Genomic DNA, 14487 nt, shown 5'->3' with positions numbered 1-14487 from the left:
TGGGTTTATGTTTGAGGTTGTGTGTGTTTGTTTAAGCACTATGTCTGCATCAGCGCGCATTTTCTACGCATGTTTGTGTATAAGTGTGTTCGGGGAGACGACCTCTTAGTGAGACAAACACCAGTGACCAAACCCCTGAGTGCCTGCTCACCAAGGCTGAATGTATTAAGCAGTTCATGTGAAAAAGGTTTCTTGGTGTTGACTTCCAACAAGATGGAAAGACATTCAACATGGGAGATTCACGTCAGTTTATCCTCGTTCTTTCCAATCACAGCTATAGATTTTACTTTCAGACGACTGACGCCTCTCTGTGTTTGGAATAGCCTAGGAACAGGCTCTCTCAGACCTACTCTAGATGTTTTGATATCTCTTTTTATTCAAGGTGGACATTAAGCACCTAAACTAGAACAATTAGCTTTAAGCATTAGCTGAAATACTTGTGTTTGTTCCAGATGTGAATGTGCTCTCTGGGGCTAAATGTAAGGGCATTTCAAGCTTATTCATCACATGTTTTAGCATGCTAGGGGTCTGTGAAGGAGATGGAGACACACTAACAATAGTCATTACCTCCAAGAGCTGAAAAATGTGTATATTGTTATTAGGGTTTGGTTTGTGGAAAACCCTGAGTGTGGGCCCTGTTATAAAGTGGAATTCCCCCCTGATATCCCATCTGTTTTGTAACACAAATGATACCGTGTATGAACAAACACACAATACAGAGACATGAAGCGAAAACTCAAAATAAGCAACAACACCATCCCTGATCGAGATACGTGGGGACTTGCACTCATGCACACACTTAAACACCGACATGACTGACGCACAAACGCTACAGGCTATCCAGATAAATGCAGACAGTGAGACGGAGAAATGCACATACCTGAGTGCAGACACATAGGGGGGGGGATATGATAGAATACATGTGAACACATGTAAACACAGAGAAACGATGTAATGAGGTATGTGAAGACACTGTCTTGGAAGGTTCAATACTTACGGGACCATATTTTACCAGTTATAACTGTATCATTTATGTGTGTCTGCAAACTATTACATGGTGGGGGAAAAAAATATTGATTTTCTCCTGCCTTTCCTCGGGCCTCTTTCTGTCCCAGCCACACACAGACTTATTTTTGCTGCAAAGCAGAAGTACCTGCTATTCATCAGCAAACTCTGATTGGCTAAGCACAGGATCAACTTAAAAAGGATCAGACTTGGAAAGCTGCAGTCAACGTGGCTGCTCGATCTGTGAGACTCAAAATGTGGATCATATTATACAATTCACAGTTTATGCTGCTCGTCCAGCTCTGCACCAATCACTGACCTCTGTTCATCCCTTTTCGCCCCCTCTAGCCCACTCCATGGTTTTACACTTAGCCATTAGCTTAGACTCTGACTGAAACACTAGTGGTACCTAAAACTGTCAAAGAGTGTCCAAGTCTTTGCTCTTCAACACACCTGCTAACAACACTTTTTGTACTCAACCTACACAAGTGTGTTAACACTCTCTTACCCTCCCACAGGCAACTCAGCTGAGTTTTGGATCAAATTTTTACTGTCTTTTAAAGCTGGGGCTCCGCATCTAGTTCTGCGAGAGTATGAAGAACGCCAGTGATAACTGACTTCATGTTTTTACAGCTTTTTACCTCTTTTAAAAACAACCGAATCCATTTTACTGTCGACACTAGACAGATGCAGATCTGACGCAATCGATGTCCTCCATTTCACCGTCTGACCTCATTGGCATTTTGATCTTGTCTTGTTCTCTTGTTCGCTGTCTCTCCCTCTCTCGCTTCATGAAAATGTGTCGGGATTTTACTTAATCTGCTCTCCCCCTCCCCCTTGCTTGGTCTGTCACAGTGTTTGTCCTCTCAGCCACTGTACCCGCTCTTCTTGAACACTTGTCACCCGTAACGAAAACAGGCTGTGCTGTTTCCGTAAGCGAGACTGCAAAAGCATACAAATAAACAGGCGTACAATACGGTGTTCACCAAATCAGAGAAGGGGGGAAGATAACCCAGGGACACACACACACCGTCTGTGGTACATTCTGTTTGCTAGACAAAAAAAAAAAAAGAAGCTTGTGAGGAATTCATCCCCCTTCGGTTGGTGATGTGGGAAATCTGAAGTGCAATAGGCTCTTCACTGTATCATCTTTTAAAAAGAAGCATCTGTTGCGGGTTTGATTGGAAAAGAAATAGGAAGGCGTTTTTTTCCCCGTTTCTATGCCCTTCTGCATGGGAGCAGTGGGAGCAATGGGAGCATTGCTGCAGCATTGTAGCTTAACGAGGGGGAGGGGGACAGAGGGAGGCACAAGAAGATGGACAGATAGGAGGAGGGAAGAGAGGAGAGAGGGGGCATGACGGGCTGCGAGGGGGTTCGTCCTGCTGATTGTTGCAGCTGATGTGGTTAGTGTGTCTGGCTTCATTAGTGCTTAGTTACTTGGAAGCAAAGGAAGAGGAGAATAAGGAGGGCGGGTGACTTCCAACAGCTGGGGCGGAATCTTCTCGGCAAGTGCATCGGGGTAAAAACAAAATGTAAGAAAAATGGGGGCCCACCTTTCAAAACACAAGGGCCAAGTCAGAGGGCCGCACAAAGGCGAGGGGAGGAGTGCTGGCGGTCTTTGAAGTGTAGCTGAGGAGGGGTCAAGACTCTCTGCTCCTCTTTAGCCCATTGTGGAGACCACATGGGAAAGCAAGGGGAGGCTGTCACTGGCACTTTGTGTGTGGTAGATTTGGATGCCTCCGTGTGCAATAGGTCAACGGCAGGAAATATTTCTGTCCTTAAAAGGGTGCTTCACGAGGAAACTGACGCTTCTCACATGTTTCGAGTGCAATGGGGCGAGAGGAAAAGGAACATCTGCGACTGTGTGGGTCGGTGAAATTGGATTGCCGCGTATCTTATTCTCCTCGCTAAAAGGCGCATCCTGTTGAATGTTAAAGCACATCCTGTAGAGTGACTTGCTGATGAAGGTGTACACGACTACGCGATCTCAAAGAGGCAAGCAGGCGCACTGCATAGAGAGGCACAAATGTGCACATGTAGAGTCACAACTACAGGCACGTGTGCAACACAAAATTAAATTCACAAATCCTATTTCTTTTTCTCTATTGACTAATGAATTGGACCCAATCTTCATAAAGTCACAAATACACAAACGTTGGGCTCGTAAACTTACCCCAGTCTCAGGGTGTGCAGTCCAGGCTAATTCCGTCGTGGCCCACTTCGTGTCCATCAGCGTCTCTGTGAACGGAAGCAGAGAGAAGAGGACCAGGTTAGACAAAGAGCAACAGGGTAACAGAGGAGATCAATCGAACAGGATAGTTTTACAACAAAGTCATAAAACTTGTAAAATGGTTCAAGGGACAGATAAGAGGCTCCAACTGAAGTTGTTCCCGGATAACTGGGTGAATAACTCGGAAAGCGAAGGGCTTAGAGCGATATTCCATTCAATTAGACAAAGAAGTACTATATGTGTGAGTGTGTGTGTGCACGACCGGAAGAACCCAGAGACAGTGGGGGAGCGGGACTGGGATCTAGGTGGGCGATCTGTGAGGTATTGTGTGACATTTTATTGTGGCTCCTCATCTGGCTAATTAGATGGCTATTAGACATTTGCTTTTATACAGTGGAGAGGAAGTAACGCAGAGTCTTGCTGAGAAGCAGTTCCGCTTCCCACAGGGCGCTCTGACACACACACACACACACACACACACACACACACACACACACACACACACACACACACACACACACACACACACACACACACACACACACACACACACACACACACACACGCAGCGAGCAACAGATTGTAAAACTCCAAAAGATATACAACCCAACAGAAGGCTTTAATGGAGAGGGGGGTAATAAAGTTAGGAATCACAAGAGAGGTGCTCTTGAGCGGGACAAAGGTCATTACGCTTGAGCTGATTTCACTTTCAATCAATACATGAATGCACACAAGTACACCCTCTAAGTGTATTTGTACACTTACAGTATCTCGGGAGACACACTGAGGAATTCACACACTCACAGACACACAAAATGGTGGACAGGGATCTCTCCCGCTTTCCACTCTCTCGTTTCTTCTGGTAAAAGATGCCGGGTTTGTGAGAGCAGAGAAGGAAGACTGTAAATGTCGAGTCTTTTACTACCTGGCGCTCAAGGCGCAGTGTACAGCCACCTTATTATCTCGACCGCTGTGCTGTTCTACAAGATAGTAAAAGATGATGAAATGGAAATGGAAGGAAGGCCGCTTCTGCTGTCCCTTGTCAAGAAGGGACGTGCGAGATGTTTCAGTTTTTCCTGCCTCGGTTGCAGGGAATGAGGCTGAAGACGTCCTTCAACTTCCGACTCTCTATCCCACCACCATCTATCTCTTTTTCTCTACATCTCACTGTTTATTTCATCTTTGTTTATAAATATATTTTTTCTTTTTGTGCTGGATAAGCTGACAGGAAATGGCACCTGGGAGCAAATAAAAAGCACAACCCCAGGATTTCACCATACCCTCTCCATATGCCTGCTGCCTTCAAGAGCCCCAGCCCTGACAAACCCAAACACCCTGGAACTGTGTCTGGAGTTCTGTGTAGCTCTGTAGAGACGGGAGGTTCTTACAACTGGGATTTCCCACTGAATTCTGCCCCCGCATGATTTGAGTGACAGTGTCGCTGACATGCCTATGTGCCTATTACGCTGGCAAAAGAAAATATGACTTCCAAGAGGCTTCCAGCCAAAGGGAGATATCTTCCCATACACCAAAAAAAACACGCAATCAGATTTCAAATGTAGCTTTGGCTTGTTCCCCTCAGGCATAATGGTCTGGAAGCTTCAGTACGAGCCAGTTCATGCAGTGAGGGCCGTCTCTCTGGGAGTGGCTGTGGGAACTGTAGTGAATACCACGCACTGGCAGCACAAGGTCAAATCTGGCTCACAACCTTTGTCACAAACAATTTTCCCTCTCTCTCTCTCTCTATCCAGCTGGCCTCCAATCCTCTCTCTGGATGGCGGGTATGCTTTCAAACAAATCCTGAATGCTTTTCGCTGAGCGCTGTCTTTGCAACCAGACGCAATGATCGAGCCACGTTCGTCAACTTGAGCAAATAAAGGTCGGCGGGTGTTTTTCATCTCAGAAACTGTGTCAGTGCACATTACCAGCAGGATTTCCCCTGACTCGCACCATGACAGTGTGTGATTTGGGACCTGTTACTGTCAGCCACGCAGGTAGGTAAGCCAGTGTGGTGGAAATGACACACCTCCGCTGTGCAGGGTGTTTATTATTATGACTGCGCCTTGTGTGTGGCACAAAGGCTTGTCATTACAGCTGACCTTGTTGAATATGGCAACATGGTGAAACACAAAGACAAACAGGGGGAGTCAAAAAGAGTGGTGGCTGGGAGAGAGAGAGAAAGAGAGAGAGAGAGAGAATGAACGAGACATATGCAAAACACAATCGCTCACACAAACACACACCTGTTCGATCTGAGTCAATGGGGTTTGTTAGGTGGGTCATTCAGGAGTGCATGAGCGGCAGTAACCCTCCCATCTGGATGCTTCTGCATTGTCTAACCTGACCAGGTCTGCACTCTCTCTCTCTCTCTCTGTGTGTGTATGTGTGTGTGTGTGTGTGTGTGTGTGTGTGTGTGTGTGTGTGTGTGTTTGGTGCTAAGCCCTGTATTGTGCCCAAAGTGGAGCACCAATCCTGAGTCAATGGGCCAAAGCAAAAGCACTGAGTGACCCCGGCCTAACCCGGACACTCCCTCTCTGTCAGTGTGTGTGTGCATGTGGGTGGCTGTTGTGATTTGTTTTCTGCACATTATGTGTGTGTGTGTGTGTGTGTGTGTGTGTGTGTGTGTGTGAAAGTGAATAACATATCAGGAAGTGGAAGCACACTGGAATATTCATGACTGTACAACAAATTCAGACAACTGCACAGTCACAGAAAACACACACCCTCTCGAAAAGGCCAAACAAAACAAACCAGAAAGCAGCGTTCACTGTTCTGTGTTAAGATAAGAAGTGTGGTAAAGAAAATGCCTCCTTCTGAGACCAACACCTTAGAAATCTTCCAAGACAACGCTGCTGGCAATTTTTTGCTAATGGACCTGGCTGAGAGAATGTGAGAAGAGAAACTGTCGGAAAGGAAACCAGAAGGACGAGTTGAGGGACAAACAGCCAAAGTGCGGCTCTAAGACCTGTGCTAATAAAAAGGGCTGCTGTTTGCCTTTTAGCTCTTTAAGTTTTACTGAACTTTTATTTCTTTTTAATCCAGGCTGTGTAAAATGAAGAATGGAGGTTGTAGTTTGGCGAGAAAAGGGGCAAACGGGGTTAAGAGGCGAATCTACTGATGAGGAACACACACAGAGGGAGAGCGAGGCCTGCAGACGTGGGAGGTAGAAGCACAAGGCTCTTTAATCCATCCTCCTCTCCCTTTTTTCATCTTCTCTTTCAATCTCATCAATCCTGTGAAGTGATGGATCAAATCTCCTGTTTTTCTATTTATCCCCCTCTCTGACTACTTTCCATTTCTTGTCACTACAGGAAGTGTTGGGTCTGACCCCTTCCTCTTTCTCTCCACTCTTCCTTTTCCTGACAATCTCTATATCTGTACTGGTGTTTTCATGTCACTCTGTGATGGATGTGGCGTGCGGAGCGAGCAGGGGAATGTTTTTCAACCTCCTGCCACTCACGACCACTATTCAATTAGCGAGTCACTGTTGGAGCAACCTGAGGACTGCTTTGGTAAAGTGTTATTTATGATGGAGGTCAAATGCCCCTGGGATAAATGTAACAAATACGAGGAAAAGAAATGGCAGCGACATTATTTTCCTCTGTGCGCTGATTGTGTGAGAAAAAATTGCAGAAATACAAACAGGGCTTTAGGGGGGGTTAGATGACAAGCAAGGGAAAAGTACATGCACACACACACATATGCATGTGCGTGCGCAAAAGCCAACCCCGACATTCTAATCCCATAATGACAGGGCAGGCCTAATAACAGGGGAGGGCACAGAAGCATTCGTCCCTACGGCCGCATCCCATTCGCAGACACACACACACACACACACAGACACACACACACACACACACACACACACACACACACAGAGTTACAAGCCTCTTAAAATATTTCTTTGTTCAAACAAGTAGACTTCTTTAAAGAAAGAAAAAACGAGAGAGGGGCCGGAGAGGAAAAGGAGAAGAAAGGCTATTATTGAGAGAGAGGAATGTGTAGTTGTTTCACAGGGGCCAAGTCCCCGGGGTCACACGGAGCAGACAGGTGAGGGATTTAGCTTCGGCGCTATGCCGCAACTTCTCTGAGCTTTTTTAGCTCCGTCTTTTGTTGGCGTGACGCTGCCCAATGACAACTGAGAGATAACCTGACCAAACCCTGGGGGGGGGGGGCTGAAAGCGAATTTCTGTCTCGACAACCCCGGGAGAAAAAAGGTTGTTCCAGACATGTTAACTGTTTTTGTTGACATAATCCCGTTTAGCAGTATTTCCTGATCATAACAAAATGGCTGCTGCATTAATGAAACATGATGACAGCAGGATTTTGTTTTCAGTCAGAGAAAGTAATGGAAAAACAGCTTAAAAAATCAAATCCCCTAATGATTCTTCCCTTGAAAATCCTTCTCTTCGGGCTTCTCCACCAGTTAATTATCTTCTCCGAGTTGCCCTTTTGTTGTGTTCCCTCTACAGTCAAACACAACGAGCACATGGCAACCTGGCATGGGGGCAGCCACTCCATTAAAACACTATGCCGCCTGGTTGCCAAACACTTGAGCCTGTGTTTAGCCACAGAAACGGTGAAATGTGTCAACACTGAGAGTGAGGACCCCCACGCTCGAGTTATTAGCGCTATTAGCCTGATTGCTTTGTGCGCTATCTTTGTTGGCTCCGCTTTTGTCATCCGGTGTGAAGCAGGGCCACAGAGAGAGAGAGAGGGGAAGAGAGACACGGCAAAAAGAGAGCAGGAGGAGAGATGCCATTCAAATTCAAATAGTCCGGGCAGCCTTTTTGCCTTTGTGCGGGGCCAGAGTGCGATGATTAGGAGAAGTCCGCCTCCATTTTGCGACGAGACCTCCCCCCCCGGCACCCACACACAAACACTCGCAGTCACGGTAATTGGTTTGTGCGACACGGACGGGCCAAGGAGGTGATTCCTCCCAGGAATTTCAGAAACGGACTCTCCTCCCATGACAACCGCCCCACCACCCACACCTCCACCCAATCAACACACACACACTGCAAACACTCACTGTCAGTCATCCCACAATGGCTGTCACACACGCTGTTGGTCCCGTGTGTGTGTGTTTGCTAACAGGGTTACGACTTGGATGCCTCGCAAAACACGCCACCTTCCTCCATCTCTCCACCTTGTCTCCCCCCCCCCACCCTCTCACTCTCAGCCTAACTCTCGTTTCATCTCTCCCTGAGGGGGGAGTCTAATGAACGCTCGACTTTGCCCTCTGCATGTGTCACTGGGCCCCTGGCCTCAATTATTTTTCCCTCGTCAGAAGATACCTTGGGGCCGAGTACTATTTGGGTTGTAAGAGCGTGCCACTTTTTTTTCTTCTTCTTCTCCTTTTCCTCTCTTCCTGTCTGCGTGGCCCGTCGTGTCTGTCGAGGCAACTTCTGACGAGCAGCTCTTACCTCGACGATGCCGGGTCTTTGAGATAAATAAACAAAAGCAAACACAGCACGGTTTCTTTTCTGTCGGAGGCTTTTGAGGTTGCGGAGCCGAGCGTCGAAGCAAAGCCGCCGAAATGTGGGGAAAGAAGAGCTTTGATCCCAGCCGGGAAGGAAGTTACTGGTTTGAACGTATATCTGTGGCTTCAATTTAAAGAATTGTTTTCTGTGAGAAAGAATGTGATATATTTATTTGTTTATTTTTGTAGATTCAATTGTTTTCCATGACTTCATGACTTGACTGAAACAAAGACCCACCACCACTTTAAAACCAGCAATCAGTTTTAATGTTGTGGCTGACTTATGTGTGTGTGTGTGTGTATGTGTGTGTGTGTCCGTGTGAACGTGCGTGTCTGCGGCAACCAAGCCAAAGAGGATAGTGGCTTTTTTCAAGGGCTCGTGAAGTCTAGTCTAGTTCCTGTTCTGCCGAGGGAAAGGACCTCTTTGTCTTTTACCCCCCCCCCTCCCTCTTTTCTCTCATCTCTCTCTGTCTCTGTCTCTGTCTCTCTCTCTCTCTCTCTCTCTGCCCCCCTCCCTCTCCCCTTCTCTCACTAACTCTCATAATTACAAAGAACAGAGGATCTGACGAACAGGTAGCCCTAAGGGCAGCCGTCTACTAAACCAGGTGTGCCTCTATGATTGTGTGTGTGAATACTTGTGCGTCAGAATGTGTGTGTGTGTGTGTGCGTGTGTGTGCGTGCATGCTAGTGTGCGTGTGTGTGTGTGTGCTCTTTAGAAGCTGGTGCGTGTGTCGGTTGATAAGTTTGAGTGATGGTACATGTGTTTGAGTCATCTGATGTATGAGTGATTGTAAGTGGATGAAACTGAAGCTACTGTTTGCCTCATTGCATTGTCCCTGTGGCTTTGAACACATTGTCTCACAGGATTAGTTGTTCGAACATTGGCCTCTTACAAATTGAGGTTTGATTATTGTTTTCCATGCACTTGACTGCAGATGAAAACCTAATGTGAGCCCTTTCGAAGGAAATGTGAAAAGATGGACACTACAACTACGGATCCTTATGCAGGATCTTTTAGCTTAATTTTTGCACAGCGTGAGGAAGTAAAGACATGTTGTCCTTCTTTATATACACAAATCCTTCACTCCTTGTTTGTGTGTAGTATGTCTGTGTATGAGTATCTGTGTGTGTGTGTGTGTGTGTGTGTGTGAATGTGCACAATCTCTTCCTTCTTTTGCCTCAACTTCATTGTTAACCCCCCAACCCCTCACACTGCCCACAGACAGGGCATTCACAGCCGTGTGCATTGTCCCATTAATGGCTCTGTGCTCGGTCGCTACTGAATAAGTCGCAGCCCCTTCATCAACAGTAGTAACACTATAACGCACAAACACACACACACACACACACACATTCACAGCTGGGGTGAGCCATTAGCGCTTGTTTTATCGGCTACTTGCGCTCTGACACAAGCACTTTAGGTCGTCTCTAAAATCCAATTCTGGAAAGCTTCAATGGGAATCCTCGATAGTGTGGCTGTGTGCATTTCATCAGGAGTGCTCTCCTCGCCCCCCTGTAATTGTACCTCCGTCCAATCAGCAAATCTTTTGCCATTATTCACATGTCAATGGAAATAGCGACGCAAGAAAAACACAGCAGATTGGCAGAGACATTCGGTTTTTAGCTCGCCGCCAGCTGATGCGGTGGCTTTGAACCTGCAATCTTGTAACTTACCACCTGATCTCCCGACTTGTTCAAGCTAGACGTGACATTTTGCTCTTAGAAGAGAATGCTCAAGCTTTTGTTCACTGTGCATGTCATTCCACATTTATCATTATGTCGCTCCCTGCCCCTTTCATATGTACTTATCTTCCTGTGTGTGTGTGCAGCTCCCACAAGACTGCTGATGCCGAGTTCCGTGACTTAATAACAGAGTTCTGGGCTTTTGTCTAAGAAAACCTGACCATCTTCTTGTTTTTCACTCCTGCCTCCCAGTGATGACGTGATGACTGAACCATTCCTCTCCAGGAGTCATCCCAGCCCATGCTGATTTACGGCACACAGATCTAATTATGGTTGCCGGTTCTTTAGCTCACCTCTCGCTGGAAACTACGTGTGGGACAGCAAATTTTACGCTGACATCATCTGCAAGGGAAATATAACTTTTACAATGAATGAGTGGATTGTCAACGAAAGCCTCCACCTCAAATTTGAGATTTTTTTTAATGAGGTGAAAATGGGCCTCGAATAAATAAGATCTGAGTAATAATCTAACAAGGATTGTTTTTACTGTGGGAATTATTCTAGAAGGATCGGTGTCACGTTCATCGCGTGCACATGACTTCGGATAGGTCATGTTCCTCATTTGCAAATGATTATGTTAAGGCCATCAGGTCTGTCTGTGTTTAACCACCTCCAGGAAGTGGGCACGGGACCAGGTTTCTGCAGGGACACAGAGTGTTTACATCACCTAACATGGAAACTCTTGCCTCAAACTTTACCATAAATGAAGCACCTTTTCACTCGCAGGGCCTTCTTGGAAATGTTCCACACCCCTCTCTCTCTTTCTCTCTCTTTCTCTCTCTATGTTGTACAACATTTCATAATTCAGTCTGGGTTTGGATTATTTCTTTTTCTCCTCTGGTGAAATTCAACATCAAACACTGACAGTAAACACTGTTTGAGTATACCGCTGCAGTCATGAATTAGATAGCTGAATCCAAGCGTGGGGCTGACTTGTGCGGCGTGCGCCTGGTGCGGGAGACGCCGAGGTGCCATCGTCTGATTTCCAGGCGAATGACTCAGCCAACTGCGACTGAAAAATGCAAACAAGCGAGGAAGGAGCAGGTTTGCCTTGCCCCCCCCGAGGATCTGCATATGGAAATACAGATCTCCTAGTCGTGTTTTGCAGGTATTTGTGCGTGTGTGTACTTTTGTATTAGTCAGAGGGAGAAAGGAAGCGAGACACCGTAATTTGGCTGTCTGCTTGTGAGCGTGCGTGTGTGTGACTGCAGCTGTTTATTTCCTTCCTGTTCACCTCACGCTCCCTGGGGGACAGCAGTACCTGGAGTATGATTCATATTTAAAGCACGATACAGTGTAACTGCAACCTCGGCAGGCCGTGATTGATTTACTGGGCTGGCACGCAGATAATGGCAAACAAATAGGCACCTGAGACACCAAACACACATGAGCACACGCTGCTGCACATTTCAAATTTCCATAAAGAGATTTCTTTGACACGTATCAAAATAACAAGCAGGCAACACACAGCTCCGCCATTAGCTAGCTTTCAACGACACTGGTTTATAACATATACTGTCAAAACTGCGCTCCCTGTCTTTTATACCGGCACATTTTCACCACAGCATTTCTTTTGCATGCAGGGTTTCAAAGTCTTGCCCAAGGGCACGTCAGTAGAAAGAAGTGAAGAAATGCAGGGTGCACTGTTCTGCAGACAGCGGAGTCCACTAGCCTATATAAGGATATTTCTCCTGACAGACTATTTAGCAGGCGGTTTTTCGTTTTAGCTCCATTTCAATGCAACCAGAGTCCGGTGGAAGTTCTGCCAACACGATGAATCAATCCTCACATCTTTCTAAAACAGATAGACGTCTCTCTCTCTCTCTCTCTCTCTCTCTCTCTCTCTCTCTCACCCTCTTTCCATCTCCTATCACATGTACTTTGGCATTTATTTAAAGCTCGCGACTGATGTTCAACAATTGCCTCATTATATGTTCATCTACAAAGTGAGGGACATGAAAGGGGGGCAGCGGAGTAATTTGCCTAATGAGATAAAGCCGTGTCGATATTCTTTGATTTGTTGCTTTGTCCGGTCAAACCTGGAGACTCCTCGGCCGACTCCTCGGTGGATGTGGCTAATGAACAAGCGGCGCTCCGTCGCTCACACGCCCGAAAGGAATCGTGTGAGGTGGCCGCTGACGCCAATGAATATGAAGTACCTCAAAGGTCAAATGAGAAGATGGAGAGATGGATTGTGATTCAATTAATCTGGTAATAATCCTCATTCTTATTCAACAGCACCACTTAAATGATCGGGAGGGGTAGAAATCCATGCAAATACACACAGAGGTATCTATCTATCTATCTGGGTATTAATGGTGCAGGCTAACATTGTGACAAGTCAGGCCTAACTAACTCCATCCACATCACATTCAGCCCATCAAGTCTGCCAATGGGTTTTTGGCAGCTCCTTTTATTTTACCTACTTCAACCCACTCCCCCGTCACATTCTGTGTGTCCTTCTGTGGAAGAAAAAGACTTCTCAGGAGAGCGGCCTCGGAGTCCACACAAATTCAGAACGTCACGGGATTGATCTCCAAGGTCAGCGTGTGTCAATTAACAGACTGTTAAACTGTCCTTGAGAGGAAAGATGAACCTCTAAACCTCTTAAAATGGAACATGCGCGCGAGATGCGAAAACGCAATGAATGAGTGACAAGCGGCGTCCAGACAATAACATGATATGTGCCAACTGCCTGATACAGCCACGGCACAAAGGAAACAGCTATTGAATATGGGTTTTATTTGTCGAGATAAGCAAGGGAGAGCGGAGGAGAGAAAGAGTGAGGGAGCAGGATTCCCAGCTTTGGGTGTGGCAGTCGTTCAGCGCTCAGTCGTTTATACCAACATCGCTTATGAGTCTCCACAGATTTCGGCAGGAGTGGAAAGAGAAAGAGAGAGAAAACGGGGGGAGGAGAAAGAGTCAAGGAAAAACAGCGGAGAGCCGGGAGAGGGGTGGAAAGAGATGGGAGTGCAAAAATAAAAGAAGAGATATTCAATGTAGAGACAAAGAGAGAGGGAGCGGACAAAGCAGAGAAAGAGACGGGAATGAAAGGCAGAGGGGGCCAGCAAGGTAACAAAAAGGGGGGGAGCAAGAGGGAGGAGAGAACACAGAGGAGAGAAAAGGAGGGAGAGGATGGAGAGCTGGTACACGCTCTCTTGTATTCCCCACTGCCTCCTCACTTCTTTCACTGCCGCTGTGTTTTTGGCATGCTGACACGCAGCGGCCTTCAGAGACCGAGTGTGTGTCTGTGTGTGGACGTCCCGTGTGTGTGTGTGTTTGCCTGAAGTGTCTGTGTTTGAAATGCAGCCTGATGGGAACTGTTTCTGCTCATCGCCTTACTGCAGGCCAGGGAGCCATCGTCTTCTTCACTGCTATCCTTTTCTCTGTTCCTCTACTGTCTCCGTTCTTTTCCTCCTCCCCTCTCCTCCCCTCCGTAACCCCTGTGCCAACCAGTACTCCCATTCATACCAGCTCAATAGCTCTTGCATCAGACCGTGGAGAAGATAGCAGCACAGTTTCCCAGCCCAGATAATGTATATGAAAATGTGATAGCAGCCAGCAACTATCCTTGAGGAGCTGCTGCACATGTGCATTTCAATGGAAACATGTCATTGCTGGTGGTTGAGTTATGCTTGTGTGTGCAGGGACACACTCACCTGTGAGAATGAGGGTGTATTTGTGATGGGGGAAGCTTGAGATTACCCGAGTGTCTCAGAAGCACAATAACATAAACATGCATAAATACACACACACACACACACACACACACACACACACACACACACACACACACACACACACACACACACACACTAACATACACACACACACACACACAAACATACACACACACACACACACACGCACACACAAAAGGAGGTGGGCTATTGTGCAGCCTGTGCAGCCACATTCTGTGTGTGCAGTTACTTCACAGCTCTAATAGCAGGTTTCAGACAATTTCTTGTGTCAGCAATGGCTGACTCAACAAACAGGGCTCAATCACATGGGAACACAGACCCCTACT

At 46.6% G+C, this 14487-nt stretch overlaps 1 protein-coding gene across 6 annotated transcripts in view; it reads right to left on the bottom strand.

Moving 5' to 3' along the window:
• The window catches only part of LOC128447942 (ephrin type-B receptor 3), a 61702-nt gene that overhangs the window by 28247 nt on the left and 18968 nt on the right, over positions 1–14487 (bottom strand). For all 6 annotated transcript variants that reach the window (XM_053430399.1, XM_053430404.1, XM_053430401.1 and 3 more), the window contains exon 2: positions 3179–3243. In XM_053430399.1, the coding sequence (XP_053286374.1) occupies positions 3179–3243 (65 nt within the window). The remainder of the gene's footprint in view (positions 1–3178; positions 3244–14487) is intronic.

This window comes from Pleuronectes platessa, chromosome 9 (assembly GCF_947347685.1).
Source record: "Pleuronectes platessa chromosome 9, fPlePla1.1, whole genome shotgun sequence".
NCBI lineage: Eukaryota > Metazoa > Chordata > Actinopteri > Pleuronectiformes > Pleuronectidae > Pleuronectes > Pleuronectes platessa.
Note: the sequence above shows the minus strand (reverse complement) of the source record. Positions and strands in the feature narration are given on the sequence as shown.